This window comes from Nicotiana attenuata, unplaced genomic scaffold (genome assembly GCF_001879085.1).
Source record: "Nicotiana attenuata strain UT unplaced genomic scaffold, NIATTr2, whole genome shotgun sequence".
Lineage (NCBI taxonomy): Eukaryota > Viridiplantae > Streptophyta > Magnoliopsida > Solanales > Solanaceae > Nicotiana > Nicotiana attenuata.
This window is the reverse complement of record NW_017671444.1, coordinates 163888-177373: the sequence shown is the minus strand read 5'-3', so window position 1 is coordinate 177373 and position 13486 is coordinate 163888. Positions and strand designations below refer to the sequence as shown.

The 13486-nt window shown below is 36.6% G+C and overlaps 2 protein-coding genes across 3 annotated transcripts; one reads left to right on the top strand and one right to left on the bottom strand.

Annotated features, from left to right (window-relative positions):
- Positions 1-266: 266 nt before the first annotated feature.
- LOC109208331 (nuclear transcription factor Y subunit A-7-like) lies at positions 267-9507 on the top strand. The gene is made up of 6 exons (XM_019371431.1): positions 267-388; positions 1113-1176; positions 4300-4445; positions 5185-5286; positions 5373-5537; positions 8925-9507. Exons 2-6 carry the CDS (start codon positions 1149-1151, stop codon positions 9087-9089), a joined length of 606 nt encoding a protein of 201 aa, XP_019226976.1. The 5' UTR covers positions 267-388; positions 1113-1148; the 3' UTR covers positions 9090-9507.
- A 784-nt stretch (positions 9508-10291) lies between these two features.
- Positions 10292-13050, bottom strand: LOC109208330 (50S ribosomal protein L20-like). Of its 2 annotated transcripts, none has more exons than XM_019371429.1 (3): positions 12879-13050; positions 11044-11090; positions 10292-10725 (listed from the first exon to the last, which is right to left on the bottom strand). In XM_019371429.1, the coding sequence occupies exons 1-3, from the start codon at positions 12973-12975 to the stop codon at positions 10534-10536; spliced, it is 336 nt and encodes a 111-aa protein (XP_019226974.1). In that variant the 5' UTR covers positions 12976-13050; the 3' UTR covers positions 10292-10533. The 2 variants fall into 2 exon arrangements, with proteins under 2 accessions (XP_019226974.1, XP_019226975.1); XM_019371430.1 differs by having other exon boundaries at positions 12900-13050.
- Between the last annotated feature and the right edge of the window lie 436 nt (positions 13051-13486).

Sequence of the window (13486 nt, the reverse complement as noted above, 5' to 3'; positions counted from 1 at the left end):
ATTAAATTTTGAAATAGCCGTTGAACCGGCCCGATCCGATTAACGGGTTCGAACTTCACTTGACAGTACAAGTTATGACCGGTCCAATTATCCGGTACGTGTATTCTACCCAGCACAATCCGTTCCCCGTCCCAACCCAGCCCTGCCCGGCCCCTACCTACCGGTCCGGTCTAAAACTGGCCTGGGTCGGTCCGGAACCGGGTCAACCCGGCCCGTTTGACACATTGACAAAACACCAAACAACCACCGAAAGTACACTTGGTGTAAGTTCCTCTGTTTCTATTCCAAAATCCAAAACAGAGAGCAAAACACAGAATAAAAGCACACTCGAGAGAGAGAGAAGACGAAGAAAACCGCTATTCTTTTCCCCCGCGAAACTTCCAGATAGGTAAATTTCTCCTGTCCGAATCTCTAATTTGATGTGATTGCAGAAGAAAAATGAGAAGAAAATTGAAAACGGAATGGAAATTCGGAATTGAACTTCGGTTATTTGTAGTTTATTTTGCTGTTTCTGCACGAATTATTTTAGAAAATGTATAACAAATTCTGTAAAGATTGATGTTATCGTGAAATATAAATAAATAGTTTGTGAAGTGTCCGTTTGAGTTGATTTCAGTTTTTGCATGAGCTGAATCTTTGCTGAGTTCATTTGATTTATGTCCTTATATAATTCAATTTGAAATGTCTTTTGAAGAAATTGAGTTTGTTTTTAGATATGCTGAGATATGATAATGCCTGAATTAAGAAAGTTGCCGCTTGAGGACTGTAATTTGTGCTTTCTGTGTATGCACTGTGCTAGTGGTTGCAGTTATTGAAAGCTGAGGTTTAATTCTGTATGAATTCTTTTGGCTTATTATGTACAAATAAATATTCTGGGCTATAGTGTCTCAAGTTCAAATCCCAGCAAAAAAGAGTAGTTAATGTTTTCCCTTTTGTCTAAGCCATGGTGGGTAGAGTTAGCGCGTACCTGTATTGGTGGGAGGTAGCAGGTACCCGGTGGAATTGTAGAGGTGTGCTCAAGCTGGCTCGGACACCATTATCATAAAAAATATTAATGGACAATAGTTTGTGCTATCATTTGCTGATCCAGCTTTTGTTAGTTGCTTCATCAGGTTTTTCAAATTGAGGAGTTTGTGACAAGCAGCGCCATGACCTCCTCGGTACATGATCTTTCAGGTAATTTCTTACTGTATTGTTGGCTTGGTGCCCGATTGAACAGTTATGTAGCTTCCGAGCCTATAATTGTGGCTCCGACACCATAATAAGAAATGGATTTTGGGCCTAACTCAACATCCCATCCCCCCCTCCCCCCGGCCCCCGAAAAAAAAAATAGCTCATGAGCTGAGGGTTTCCCAAGATCATATAAACAGACCTACCCGTCCCTCAGCCGATGTGGGACTCTTCTAAGGTCTATCATGTTAGCTTGATTAATTCTATTAATCTAATTGGGGCTGTAACTGGGTGGTACCATGATATGGTATGTCTTTAATTAGCAAAGTGACATCAGCAGCCTTGTGCTCGTTTAAGAACAAACATTGCCTACAAGAATATCACTTTATCATATCATGTATCTTTCTTCTACAACCATAGAGAAAAGCGTAGCCTGCTCCCTTTGTTTCCTCCGATTATATGACGATGCACATTCTTTTGTTTTGCTTCATGGATAAACTTGCCGTGCCATAGTATATTTGATTGATTTACAATTGAACATCTTCTAAAGTCTCACTAATTGGATAAGATTTTCTTTCGAATGAGTGAAAAATTTTGTTTGGTTTATTCTATTCCTCAATTAAAATGAAGTCATAAAGGGACAAGCATGCAGGAATCGTTTGACTCACATTTCCTGTTTTAGGTCAAGTACAATTATTAGTAGATTAGTAGTGCTAAACTTACAAAGGTAAGTTATTTCAAAGGATGATAGTGATAGCTTTCTCTGTTAAATTCTCATGCTTTCTTCCATCTTTTTTAAGTAGTTTAATGTAGTCTCTTTGAGTAATTTAGAGAATCTTCAGTAAATTCTTGCTTTTCATGTTCTCAACTAAGTGGTAACTGAAACTTGAGGTTCAAAGTTGGTGAGCAGCCTTTGAATTAGTCGGTCATGGTGGAAAGGAGTGAATTGTTGGAGAAGATAATGTATCACTGCTTACAATAAAAGCTGCCGATGGTGGAACGGTAGCTCTCTGGGGTCTTCTAAGGCCTTATACTCAAGATGTAGAAAGTCATGGTTCAAACTGAGGTCTCTGCTGATGTGAAAGAAAAATCAGATCTTGAATTTTGTTCGTCTTCAAGATGGAAGCATTGAATAAAAAGGAAGGAGACCATTTTCTTGAAGTTCGACCTTGAGTTCTATTTGGTGAAAATTCGAGGTAGTTGGCAAAAGGTACGGTGATTTTGGTTGTGCTGATTAGAATACAAAAACAACTTCAACAAATAAGTCTCAATCCGAAGCAGGTGTGCTAATTAGAATGATGTAACAAATTTTAACTGACCAAGCTTGACTTGCTAAATCCAAATGGACATCTAAGCTACCTAAAGAGTTGTGTAGAAGTGGAACTATCAGAAAAAACAAAAAAAAAAAAAAGTATAAGTGGTAGAACAACTAGTGGGTCAGAGTTAAAAATGAACTAGGACCGGAAACAGAAAAGCACTAAAGCAAAATGGAGAGATGCACATGATTCTACGTCCTAACAAGCCGCAACAAAGATTGAACAATGCTTCAACTAGTTTCGACAACTAGAGATAAGTCGAAATCATTAGTTCGGGAGAGCTAATATAAGTGATCAAAGTTTCCAATTCTTGACAACGGTGAACTTGGATCCTTTCCAAAATTATTCTGATTTGTGTTAATATGGAGAGAGGCCCCTTCAGTTAATTCTCTCTTTTGTATGGAGCCTTTACTGCTAAGTATTTTCCTGCTCACTAACTGGATATGGTAATGTGGTTTTGGCCCATTGGAATATCCCGTGCATTTCTTGACCGTTTCTGGAAAATTCCTCTTAATCATCAACTGCTTTCCTCTACTAGATCAGTTTAACTTGGCCAAATTAAATACAGACAAGTAATCTAGAATAATCAATAGCCTCCATCACATAAGAATTGGTTCATTGAAAGCTTAGGTAGATTAATGAAAACAACTTTAGCCCCAAAAGCTGTTAATCATTGTAATCATTGTAAACCAGGAGCAATGATATTTGATGAAGTGTGTATCCATCTCATCTAAAAGCTTAAAGCTGTTAGAGAGAATACACTTTTATTTATTTAATTATGTCTTCAACACGCCCCCCTCACGTGTGGGCTTGATTCTTTTTTAATGAGTCAAACACGTGGAAATTCTTTTTGATATTGGGTGGCGGTGAGGCTCGACTCATGACCTCTGCCTGCTCTGGTACCATGTTGAAGTGTGTGACTATCTCATCTAAAAGCTTAAGCTGTTAGAGAGAACACACTTTTATTCGTTCCCAGATTAGTAAAATGAGATAAAGTTCTTAACAATGATATTGGACATTTAAGAACATACCAACTTCAAACCATTTCTTTTATAAGCAATTAAAAACTTCAAAAAGATTAGAAGATACTTCACAAAACTGAACAAATTATAGGATATGAAGACTCTGCTTTTGTGTGTGTGTGTGTGTGAGAGAGAGAGAGGGAGGGAGGGGAGGGAGGGAGGGAGGAGAGGGAAGAGAGAGAGAGAGAGAGAGAGAGAGAGAGAGAGAGCAAGAGCAAGCAAGCAATTTGCCTTGATTAGCAAACACTGTAAAACCGAAGAGCCCAAAGTGCTTGTGGATGGTAGATCTTTTTCTTCTTCCAACTTTTTTCCTTATAAATGAATGGTTGATTTTTGGTTCCAAGAAAACGATCTCTTCCATACCTCAGATTATATTTGCTCCTTGTCCAATTTCCTCTATATGTAATGTGATTCCATCAATGGAAGGGAGAGAAAAAGTGTTCTTGTATCCTAATCAAAAGAGTGGAAATGGATCAGAAAGGGAAAAAAGATAATCAGCAAGAAAGTATCAAGACAGCAAAGTTCCTGTTTAACCAATTGGTTACAAAACTTGGATTTACCCTTATAGAAGTACCAATGCAAGTCACTAAACTACTTTTTCTGCACTCAGATCGACTTTATCTATCCTCACTAATTGACTAACTCATGATTTCAATTGTTGATAAAGGCTTCATCTTATGGAGTTTTTCTTCCTTGTGTGAAGATCAGCTTTGATTCTTTAGCCTAACATAATGAACTTGTACAGGTGGTTAATATAATGTACCTGAGGTTGTCTGATAAATAAATTTCAGATAATAGCGAGAATGAACAGCAACAAAAGCAGTCAGAGCTGCGAACCCAGTTTTCATCCCCTGCAGATGGATTGTCCCTCCGTGGCACTGTGCCACCAAACATGCACTACTTGATGCCTTTCCAATTCGGAGATGCAAATGCTATGGTATTATTATTTTGAACTCATTTCAACTTTTGTTTGTGATAACCTATTTATGAAAGTCCTTTTTATTCTGCTCCTAGTCATTATTCTTGCCAGTAGATGCAATCCCCCCCTCCCCCCCAATATACACACATGTGATTCTTTTAGTTCTATGACTGCTATCTTGTTCAGTAATAGGGTTCTTGTTAAATCTGGTAAAGAACTAAAAAGATGAACATGTGAGTGTATTGATGTTGGTGTAGGGAGTATTGTCTTCATGCAGATAGTTGTTATCTGCCTTTTTCATCTTCTTTTGTTTAGTTGATACAGTGCACGCACATATATGTTGCATATATTATTTAAATTCACGTGATCCTCTGAACACTCCAAAATCGGCTTAAATAATTGGAAGCAAATTTCCATATCCTTGTTCATCTTGATATGCAGATTGAAATAAGTTTTGCTGGGAAGCATACAATACCAATAGTGTAGGGACGTAAAGTCTAGAGATCAAATTTGTATTTTTTTCGCACTACATCAAATTAATAAGCATCTAATCTTTCCCCCCCTTTGTGACAATTTTTTTTAATAAAAATTCTTGAAATATTTAGGGCGTTAGTTTCAATATTTTCAAACATTTCAAACAGTTCAAATGTGAGCAAATGATATGATTTTTACACTAACTCTTCAATCAGCATGGGTTAAGTTTTTTCATGTAAAATGGAACTAAGAATGATCTACTGTGGTCTTTCATCTGTTGCAGGCGCAAACAGCTTATCCTTATCCAGACCCTTACTACAGGAGCATCTTTGCACCCTATGACGTGCAGCCTTACCCTGCACAACCTTATCCAGCACAGTCAACAGTATAGATTTTCTTACTAGTTACATTTTTCATTTGGAATATAGTGAAGAAGTGTTCACAAAGTTTATATGACCCATGGTTTGGCAGGTTCAACTTCAATTGATGGGAATTCAGCAAGTTGGTATTCCTCTGCCATCAGATACCGTAGAAGAACCTGTTTTTGTCAATGCAAAACAGTATCATGGCATCTTGAGGCGTCGACAATCTCGTGCAAAAGCTGAATCAGAAAATAAACTTCTAAAAGCTAGGAAGGTATTTTGTACAAAATGCACTTTGTATCATTTACCTGCAGGGTCAGTTGCTTCAGTAGGCCTGCCATTTGGCAGCTTATTGGTTCAACAGCTGATTTATATTTCCCAGTTCATTAGCCTACCAGCTTTACCAACCTGTAGAACTTCTATTTGGCCCCTTATATTTTGAGGTCAGACATGATGGTAACACGTAAAACCCCAACATTTTATTTCTAATATACTATATCGTGACAATAAATAGCAGATAGTGAAAAAGTTAGTAGGGAAATTGTCAAAAAGCAGTTTTACTCCATTTGCTTAAGGTCTAGTGCAAGTTAATGCCTCAAATGCTCTCTTGGTGCACATGAAAATCCGTAGGATTTTGTAATATGATATATTGTACCAATGTCTTTGCTGTACCAAATGGTATTAAACATTAAAAATGTTATATCGACGAAATCATAATCAAACTCCAATCTAAGAAACTACAGGTACTCATGACTTTTGGGCCAATATCAGTTAGATGTCTTCAAAATTAGGGTGAAATTCAAAAATAGCTAGATTTACAAGTGGTAATTGAAAAATAGCAACAGTTTCACAAGTAATCAAAATTTAGCCACTTTTCAGGTAAAGATAAATCTGAACGAAAACACTGTTCAAAATCCGGAAAATATTCCAGCATAATATAATGGAGTTCGAATTTTTTACATGTGAACTTCCAGCATATTATACTAGAGTTCCAGCATAATATACTGGTCCAGCATAATATGCTGGAAGTTCATACACAAGTGCTCCAATCTCCAATATATTATGCTGGAACTTTCCGTGTGCTGGAGTTCCAACATAATATGCTGGAAGTTCATACACAGGTGCACCAATCTTCAGTATATTATGCTAGAATTTTCGTGTTGCAGCAAAATAGTGGCTATTTTTCAATGACTTTGCAAACGCTGGCTATTTTTCAATTACCAGTCTGAAAACTGGCTAGCCCGTGCTATTTTGATGGTTTTGGCGCCTCAAGAGGAATTATCTAGCATGAGATAGAGATTACTCTATCTTTGTATGGAGATTCTTTTTCGGTTGATAAGGAGCATTAAAAGAAAGAAGTTGCAGGTCTAATGTGCTATGACCTATATTGTGGCGATGAATTCGTACTAAACTTTGATTCAAACACAAGGAGTGAAAGTGCTACTTCGTTAATTGCTCCATCAACTTCTTATGGTCTGTTGTCTATCATCCCAACATGACAACAACAACAACAACTATGCCTCAATCCCGAACAAATTGGGGTCGGTGATATGAATCCTTATTTCTTTCTTTAAGCTCAACTCGTATCATCATCATTAAATAAAAGTATATATATATATATATATATATATATATATATATATATATATATATATATATTCATACACACATAAAAATATATAAATAATACTAATAATGATAGCAATATTAGAAGTTCTCTACCAAGTCAAAAGCCTATTCCCAATTAGTAGAAAACAACTATAGAGATCTTTCTCTTCCATTGTGCCCTAATCTTTAGCTAAGTCTATGTTGATTCCAAAAATTTGTAGGTCTTTCGAGACTATTTCCTTCCATGTGATTTTAGGTCGATCTTGTCCCCTTTTTAATACTTCCCTCACTATTGTTTCGCACTTACGGACCAGTGCATCTATAGGTCTACGTAGTATATGATCAAACCATCTCAAGCAGCCTTCTCTCATTTTCTCATCAATGCATACAACTTGTACCTTCTGACGAATGTGGTTATTTTTGATCTTATCTAATCTTGTGTGACCGCATATCCATCTTAAAATCTGCATTTTTGCAACACTATCTTGTGAATATGGTGGACTTTAGCTGCCTAACATTCACTATCATATAACATAGCCGGTCTTATAGTTGTTTTATAGAACTTACCTTTCACTTTGGTAGGCATCCTTCTATCACAAAACTCCTGGTAGTATTTCTCCATTTCAACCATCTGGTTTTAATCTTATGAGTAGCATTTTTGTCTATCATTCCATTTTCTTGAAACAACGAGCCTAGATATCTAAATTGTTTGCATTTTGGCAGCGTAATCCCATCTAGTCTCACCTCAACTTTGCTCTTCTCATGCTGACTAAACTTGCAGTGTATGTACTCCGTCTTACTTCTACTTATCCTGAAACCCTTACTCTCTAAGGTGCTTCTCCATTGCTCAAGCTTTTGGTTGACACCCTCGCTAGTTTCATCAATTAGCACAATATCATCAGCAAGTAGCATACAGTATGGGACCTCATCTTGTATTGGTTAGCTCATCCATACCTAGGATAAATATATAGGGGCTCAATTTAGAACCCTAGTGTAAACCCACTGTTATGGGAAACTCCTCGGTATCTCCTATTACTGTTTGCACGCTGGTGACAACTCCTTCATACATGATCTTTATAACATTTGTATATTTAATATGAATTACTTTCTTCTCCGTCGCCCACCAAAGGACCTTTCATGGTACTCTATCATGATTTCTCTAGGTCAATGAACATCATGTGTAGATCGTTCTTCCTTTCGTGATAATTTCCAACATCATTAGAAAAATTGAATGGAATTGAAAGTGAAAAAAAGAGTCGGCATCATATGAAATAAAAGTGACACCGATCAAAAAATACAATAGAATAAAAATGATTCTCAAAGATGTATTGCAATTTATTGGGGAAAACTTGATTGTTATTGGCTTTGCTCCTAGTTGTAATCAAGTTTGAGTTTGCTTTAGGTCAAACCCAATCAGGAGTTAGCTCTTTCTCTGGATCACAATTGATATTGAGAAATACTGAATTATCTACTTTCCAAACTAGATCTGAAAACAGGATATAGAAAATGGATGGTACTGACTCTTAGTAGATTTGGATGTGAAGAATTATAGAACACTACCTAAGGGGTTATTTATATGTTGCTTAGATATTGGAGGGACTAGTTGTGTCCTTGAACTTAGGAACAAGTGCAATTTTACCTAGTGTATACTTCCTAAACACTTTTGACTTTTTCTATATGTGCTTCTCTTTTTCAGCCACAGAATTGTAGTCAGAAGTGTTCCTGCTGCCTCTATTCTTTTGATGGTCCAAGTATTAATTTTTTAGTTGTACAAGTGTCCAATTAGTTGAGAAATGCAACTGAATAAATAGAATTGGATGAGGCTTAAAATTTGTCTGAGTTGGACGTATTATTTATCAGGAATATCTTGCGCTTGATCAACCATGTCTTTAATTTCCTAGTAAATAGCTCAAAGTCAAAGTTCTGATTGTGTCTAGTAGCATAGTCTGTTATTAAGGTAGCCTGCCCCATTAAGAGTTGTAATCTCTGTTTAAGGCTGTGCGTATCCAGCACCATGACCTTGGGGGTCTTACTTTACGAAATAATCTTGCAGCCCTACTTGCATGAATCTCGGCATTTACATGCACTAAAAAGAGCTAGAGGATGTGGTGGTCGTTTTCAGTCAAAGAAGAACGATGAGTATGGTGATAAGTCACAGGCAACTGTTAATATCGACTCCAACAAAATCGAGGTTACTTCTTCAGAAAATGCCTCTTGAATCGAGAAGTTCGTGGGACCAGACACTGGAAGAACTGTTTAAATTCATTGACAGCTTAAAACTATGATAGTTGGGTAAGTTCAGGCAGGGTCTGGTGTTCTGTAGCATTATCTGAGTATGAAATTTTCAGTAGTAGGCTGCTTCTCAAGGAGTTGCAAAAATGGCAGCTGTGCATGTATTTTCGAGATGCTGTCTAAATCTTCTCTTTTGAATGTTCTTTTATTTTCTTTTTCTTCTGTAATTAATTTTAGCCGTTCCTTGCGCTGGAACTTTGGTAGATTTGTCAGAAGGTAAAGGTTCGTTAGCTGTAACATGTGTAAGAATACGTTCTTTTAGTTTAGGAAGATAAGCTAACGCAGTGCAGGGCAATTACATTCTCTTTGTCAGTGTCTTGGTAATAAAGGAATGTTTCCTGTGTTGTGCTTAAAACTTGATTACTAGTGAAAATGAGTATTCGTAGAGTAATAGTCAGTGCTTATGGGCTCGAACCTGGTGATTCATCAATGACCAATATGACTTGAATAACTGGGGCACATTTTCCATTATGGAACATATATTTGTAAGATTTGCGAGATAACTATTTGAAAATTCAAAATTTCTCTTGCTTTTTCAATCCCTTCGATGGGCTCAAGGATTCTAATACATAAGAGAAAAATTGCTTATTTAAATTTCTTTACTATTATGCAGAAAGCTCTCGGTTAACAAAGTTGAAACCAAAGATATGTATATTTCTCCTCACCTAAAAACATCTACGAAGGAAGGGCTGAAGTTGAACCAATTGTCTACTTAAGTGGTAACTGTGACAAATAAAATTATTGATTCGAGCTTGCTCTATGCAATAAAGTTGGGATCAACTGTATAAATTTTCATTGTTCATATCGTTTTATTGAAGTCCGTCTCACTCAAATTTATAAGAACTGGCACTGGCTTAAATAAAGAAACATGACTACTGTGGTCAAACAAAAAACATTTCAAGAAAGCCACTAATGGACAGAAAGGTAACCTGGAAATTGGCCCTCGTAAATCAAACTTGTCATTCTCTATAAAACAAAGAGTATAATCTCTTTTTCTTTGAGAAGAGAAAAAAAACTCTAACCAGGTCCATTTAATTAAAAATAATTTAAAAAGTTGAATGGGTTTAAATGAAGGAAGCTGGGCAGAGACATGATCATTCAGGAGGTAAAAGCAGAGCGTAATTCAGATGTTAAAGCAGCTTCAAGCTAAAGATGCAGTTGATAATTCTCAGTTTTTTCCCACAGATATAAACTGTCTGCTACAAACATTTCCATTCTATTATTTTTTGAGAAAAACACAAAATTTCAAGAGTATGTTTTGCTAACATAAGTGTTGATAAAATTTATTCCCATAACCTACTTCCTAAAGATTTTGATAAATACTTGACTGACAAAAAACCACAAAAAAAGAAGAGAATAGGAAATGCAAGTCAAAGAACAATAGCAAGACCTTCCTTCTTAGGAGGTACTATTGCCGTCTTATTTCCTGGGAAAGCGCTGCGGGAGATATCCACCAGGGCCTTGAAGCTGTATGGTTCGTGCATCGACAATTCGAACAAGACTTTCCTATTCAGCTGGACATTCTCCTTCATCAGTCCATGCATGAAGTTTCCATAATTTACCTATAAAAGAAATGACACAAGCAAACAGCATATCATGATTTGCATCAAAAAACCTTTTAACATATCATATGGGTCGATGTTTTGTCTTTTTGTAGTGTGAGGGAAAGCACCATTTAACTATACAAATATACAACACAAGATTTGAGTTAAATGACTTAGTGGATTGATCGAAAAGGCAAAAGGGTACCGCCTAGTGGTTAATAAAGTAGGTGGAAAACCATGAGGTCTTAGGTTCAAATCCCAACAGAAACAAAACAAAAAAACAGTAAATACTAAGGGATTTCTTCCCATCTGCCAAGCCTTGGTGAGCAGAGTTACCCGGTATCTGTGTTGGTGAGAGATAGCAATTACCCAGTGGACACCACCTAATAAAAATAAAAAACAGAAAAAGGCAAAAGGCCAAACCTATGTTAGAACTGCACACAAACAAACACGAGAAGCTTACTTCAGTTGAAGAATAGTGTTGACTCGACTTTACAACAGCCATATTTGTCCCTTAACTGATGGTCCTTGACCTAAAGAAGGGAAGAGGGGGGGGGGGGGGGTTCATGTAAAGTTGATGCTGATAGACTTTTTTAGGAAGCTGAATAGAACAAATGACGAAAAGAAAATACAATCTTAATGTGGCCAAAGAACAATTTACTCCAAATTATAGCAAATCTTTGGACAACAACGTTATTCTACTCTGTAACTTGAGAACAATTGTGGTTATCCCCATAATGACAACAGGAGAAGCAATCCAATGTGGTTATTTCAAAAAACATGAGCACTAACATATTTCACTAAGAAAATCTTAATTAGCATCAAGTAGCAAATGTCCCTAAATTCACAAGAACAAAAGAGGTAAAGTTATGCTGCTTTAAAAATCATCACTTTATAGGAACTTATCATGCTAACTACGGACACTTTGTCTGCGCTTGCTGCTCGTCAACTTTCTCTTAAGTCATTTCCTCATTTCAAGGAAACATCCTAATATCTTTCCAAATATGAGCTATATTGGATTATTGGTATTACATAGTTTAGAATTAATTCTCACTAGCTTTCCACCATGCTAAATAATGATACAAGGATATTAATGCTACTGAAGACCACATGGGACGATGCCTGCCAATATGTGCTCTGAAATAATGATATATATGAGTCCTTTTGTTAGATTTATAAACTCAATGGTATAGAGCTTGATTTTGCTACGCAACACAGTAGTTATCCTACTCCCAATACCTAAGATGTGCAGGGAATAAACCCCTAATCCTGATGGCTATACAATGGCTTTTATTCCCCAAAAGATGCTAGCCAATCTCGTAAGAAAATCTTTTTATTTGGAGATAAGAATCTTGAAAGAAGACTTGATGAACACTTTCCAGTACTTTAAGGTTGAATGCTACTTTTATATCCTGGATATCTAAGAAGACGATGCAATATTACTAAGAGACTTTAGACCAATTAGTCTCTTAGAAACGTTCGACAAGATAATGGCAAAAGTGTCAATGAAAGATTAAAGAAAGGCATAGGGAGTCTTCTGTTGGCACACAAAATGTATCCATCCAAGCAGGAAAGATCATGGATGTTGTTTTAGTTGCTAATGAATGCTCAGATTCTAGGAGAATATCAAATCAAGAATAATAATTTGTAAGCTAGACCTAGAAAAAGCCAGTCGCCTTGTTAACTAATCCTTCTTGTTAATACTATACAGAAGATGGGTTTTGAGAAGAGATGAATTAAATAGATAAAAACCTGCAATTTTACAGTCAAGTTCTCTTTATTATAATGGGTGTACCAGCTTTTCATCACAAAGGGGACTAAGGCCAGTTAATCCCCTATCACCTTTCTGTTTCTGATTGTGATGGAAGTACCGAGTAGATTATTGAGTAAAAAAGGGCAAAGGATGACTGAAAGGTACCGAGTAGACTTTTGAGTAAACACGGGCAAAGGATGACTGAAAGATTTTCAGATAGTAAGAGAGAATGGACGAAGTTAAAGTTTCATATTTCATATGCAGAAGAAACTAGAGTCTTGTGTAAGGAAGGGGAAGAGAAAAGAGAAGCATCTAAGAATGGTGCTTTTGATCTTTGAGACACGCTCTGACTTGCGTATTGACTTGGCAAAACGTAGCATGTTCCTTTTAATAGCTGGAAATCATGTACAGCTCTTACCATCAATTTTTGGATGCAGACCTGAACTTACCCACCACTTATCTTGGTATGCCATAAGCTCCAAGTTAAGAGATGCAACAGTGTGCCAAGATGACATCCATGGACCGCAAGTGGGCAACTCGCTCTAAGTGATAAGAGTGTTGGATAGAATGGCCATAAACCTAGAGCCTTATATCATGTGCCAGCAAAAGTGAAGTATTCCCTCTGTTCCGTTTTATATGGCGCTCTTTTTTTCTTAGCATGTCCAAAAAGAATGACACTTTTCTACATTTGGAAACTCTATAACTTTAAATTTTCAAATTTACCCTTGTTGAATTGCTCTTATAACCACAAAAATGTCATGTCTTTTGGTATGTGTTCTTTCTTTCTTAATTCGTGCAGTAAAAAACCGCCACATAAAATTAAATGGAGGGAGTAACAATTAGATAAATGCACGTCCCAAAAAGGGGGAAAAGCCTATGGAGGATTTGGGATAGAGAACTTGAAGTTGCACAACAAAAGCCAACTTTATCAAATGGCTTGTGAGATTTAATATTGAACAAGAATCTTAATATAACAGGATCATGAAACATCCGAACCATCTTGCGTGCAGCTCGACTATTCCATTG

What these genes read in the sequence shown, in the direction of transcription:
- LOC109208331 (XM_019371431.1), top strand. Translation starts at nt 1,149, where the DNA reads ATGACCTCCTCGGTACATGATCTTTCAG. An exon ending in CTCGGTACATGATCTTTCAG is followed by an intron (nt 1,177 to 4,299) that starts GTAATTTCTTAC and finishes AATAAATTTCAG; the next exon opens with ATAATAGCGAGAATGAACAG. An exon ending in CTTATCCAGCACAGTCAACA is followed by an intron (nt 5,287 to 5,372) that starts GTATAGATTTTC and finishes ATGGTTTGGCAG; the next exon opens with GTTCAACTTCAATTGATGGG.
- LOC109208330 (XM_019371429.1), bottom strand. Translation starts at nt 12,975, where the DNA reads ATGTCATCTTGGCACACTGTTGCATCTCTTAACTTGGAGCTTATGGCA. An exon ending in TCTGCATCCAAAAATTGATG is followed by an intron (nt 11,091 to 12,878) that starts GTAAGAGCTGTA and finishes TATTTTTATTAG; the next exon opens with GTGGTGTCCACTGGGTAATT. An exon ending in CTCACCAACACAGATACCGG is followed by an intron (nt 10,726 to 11,043) that starts GTAACTCTGCTC and finishes TTTCTTTTATAG; the next exon opens with GTAAATTATGGAAACTTCAT.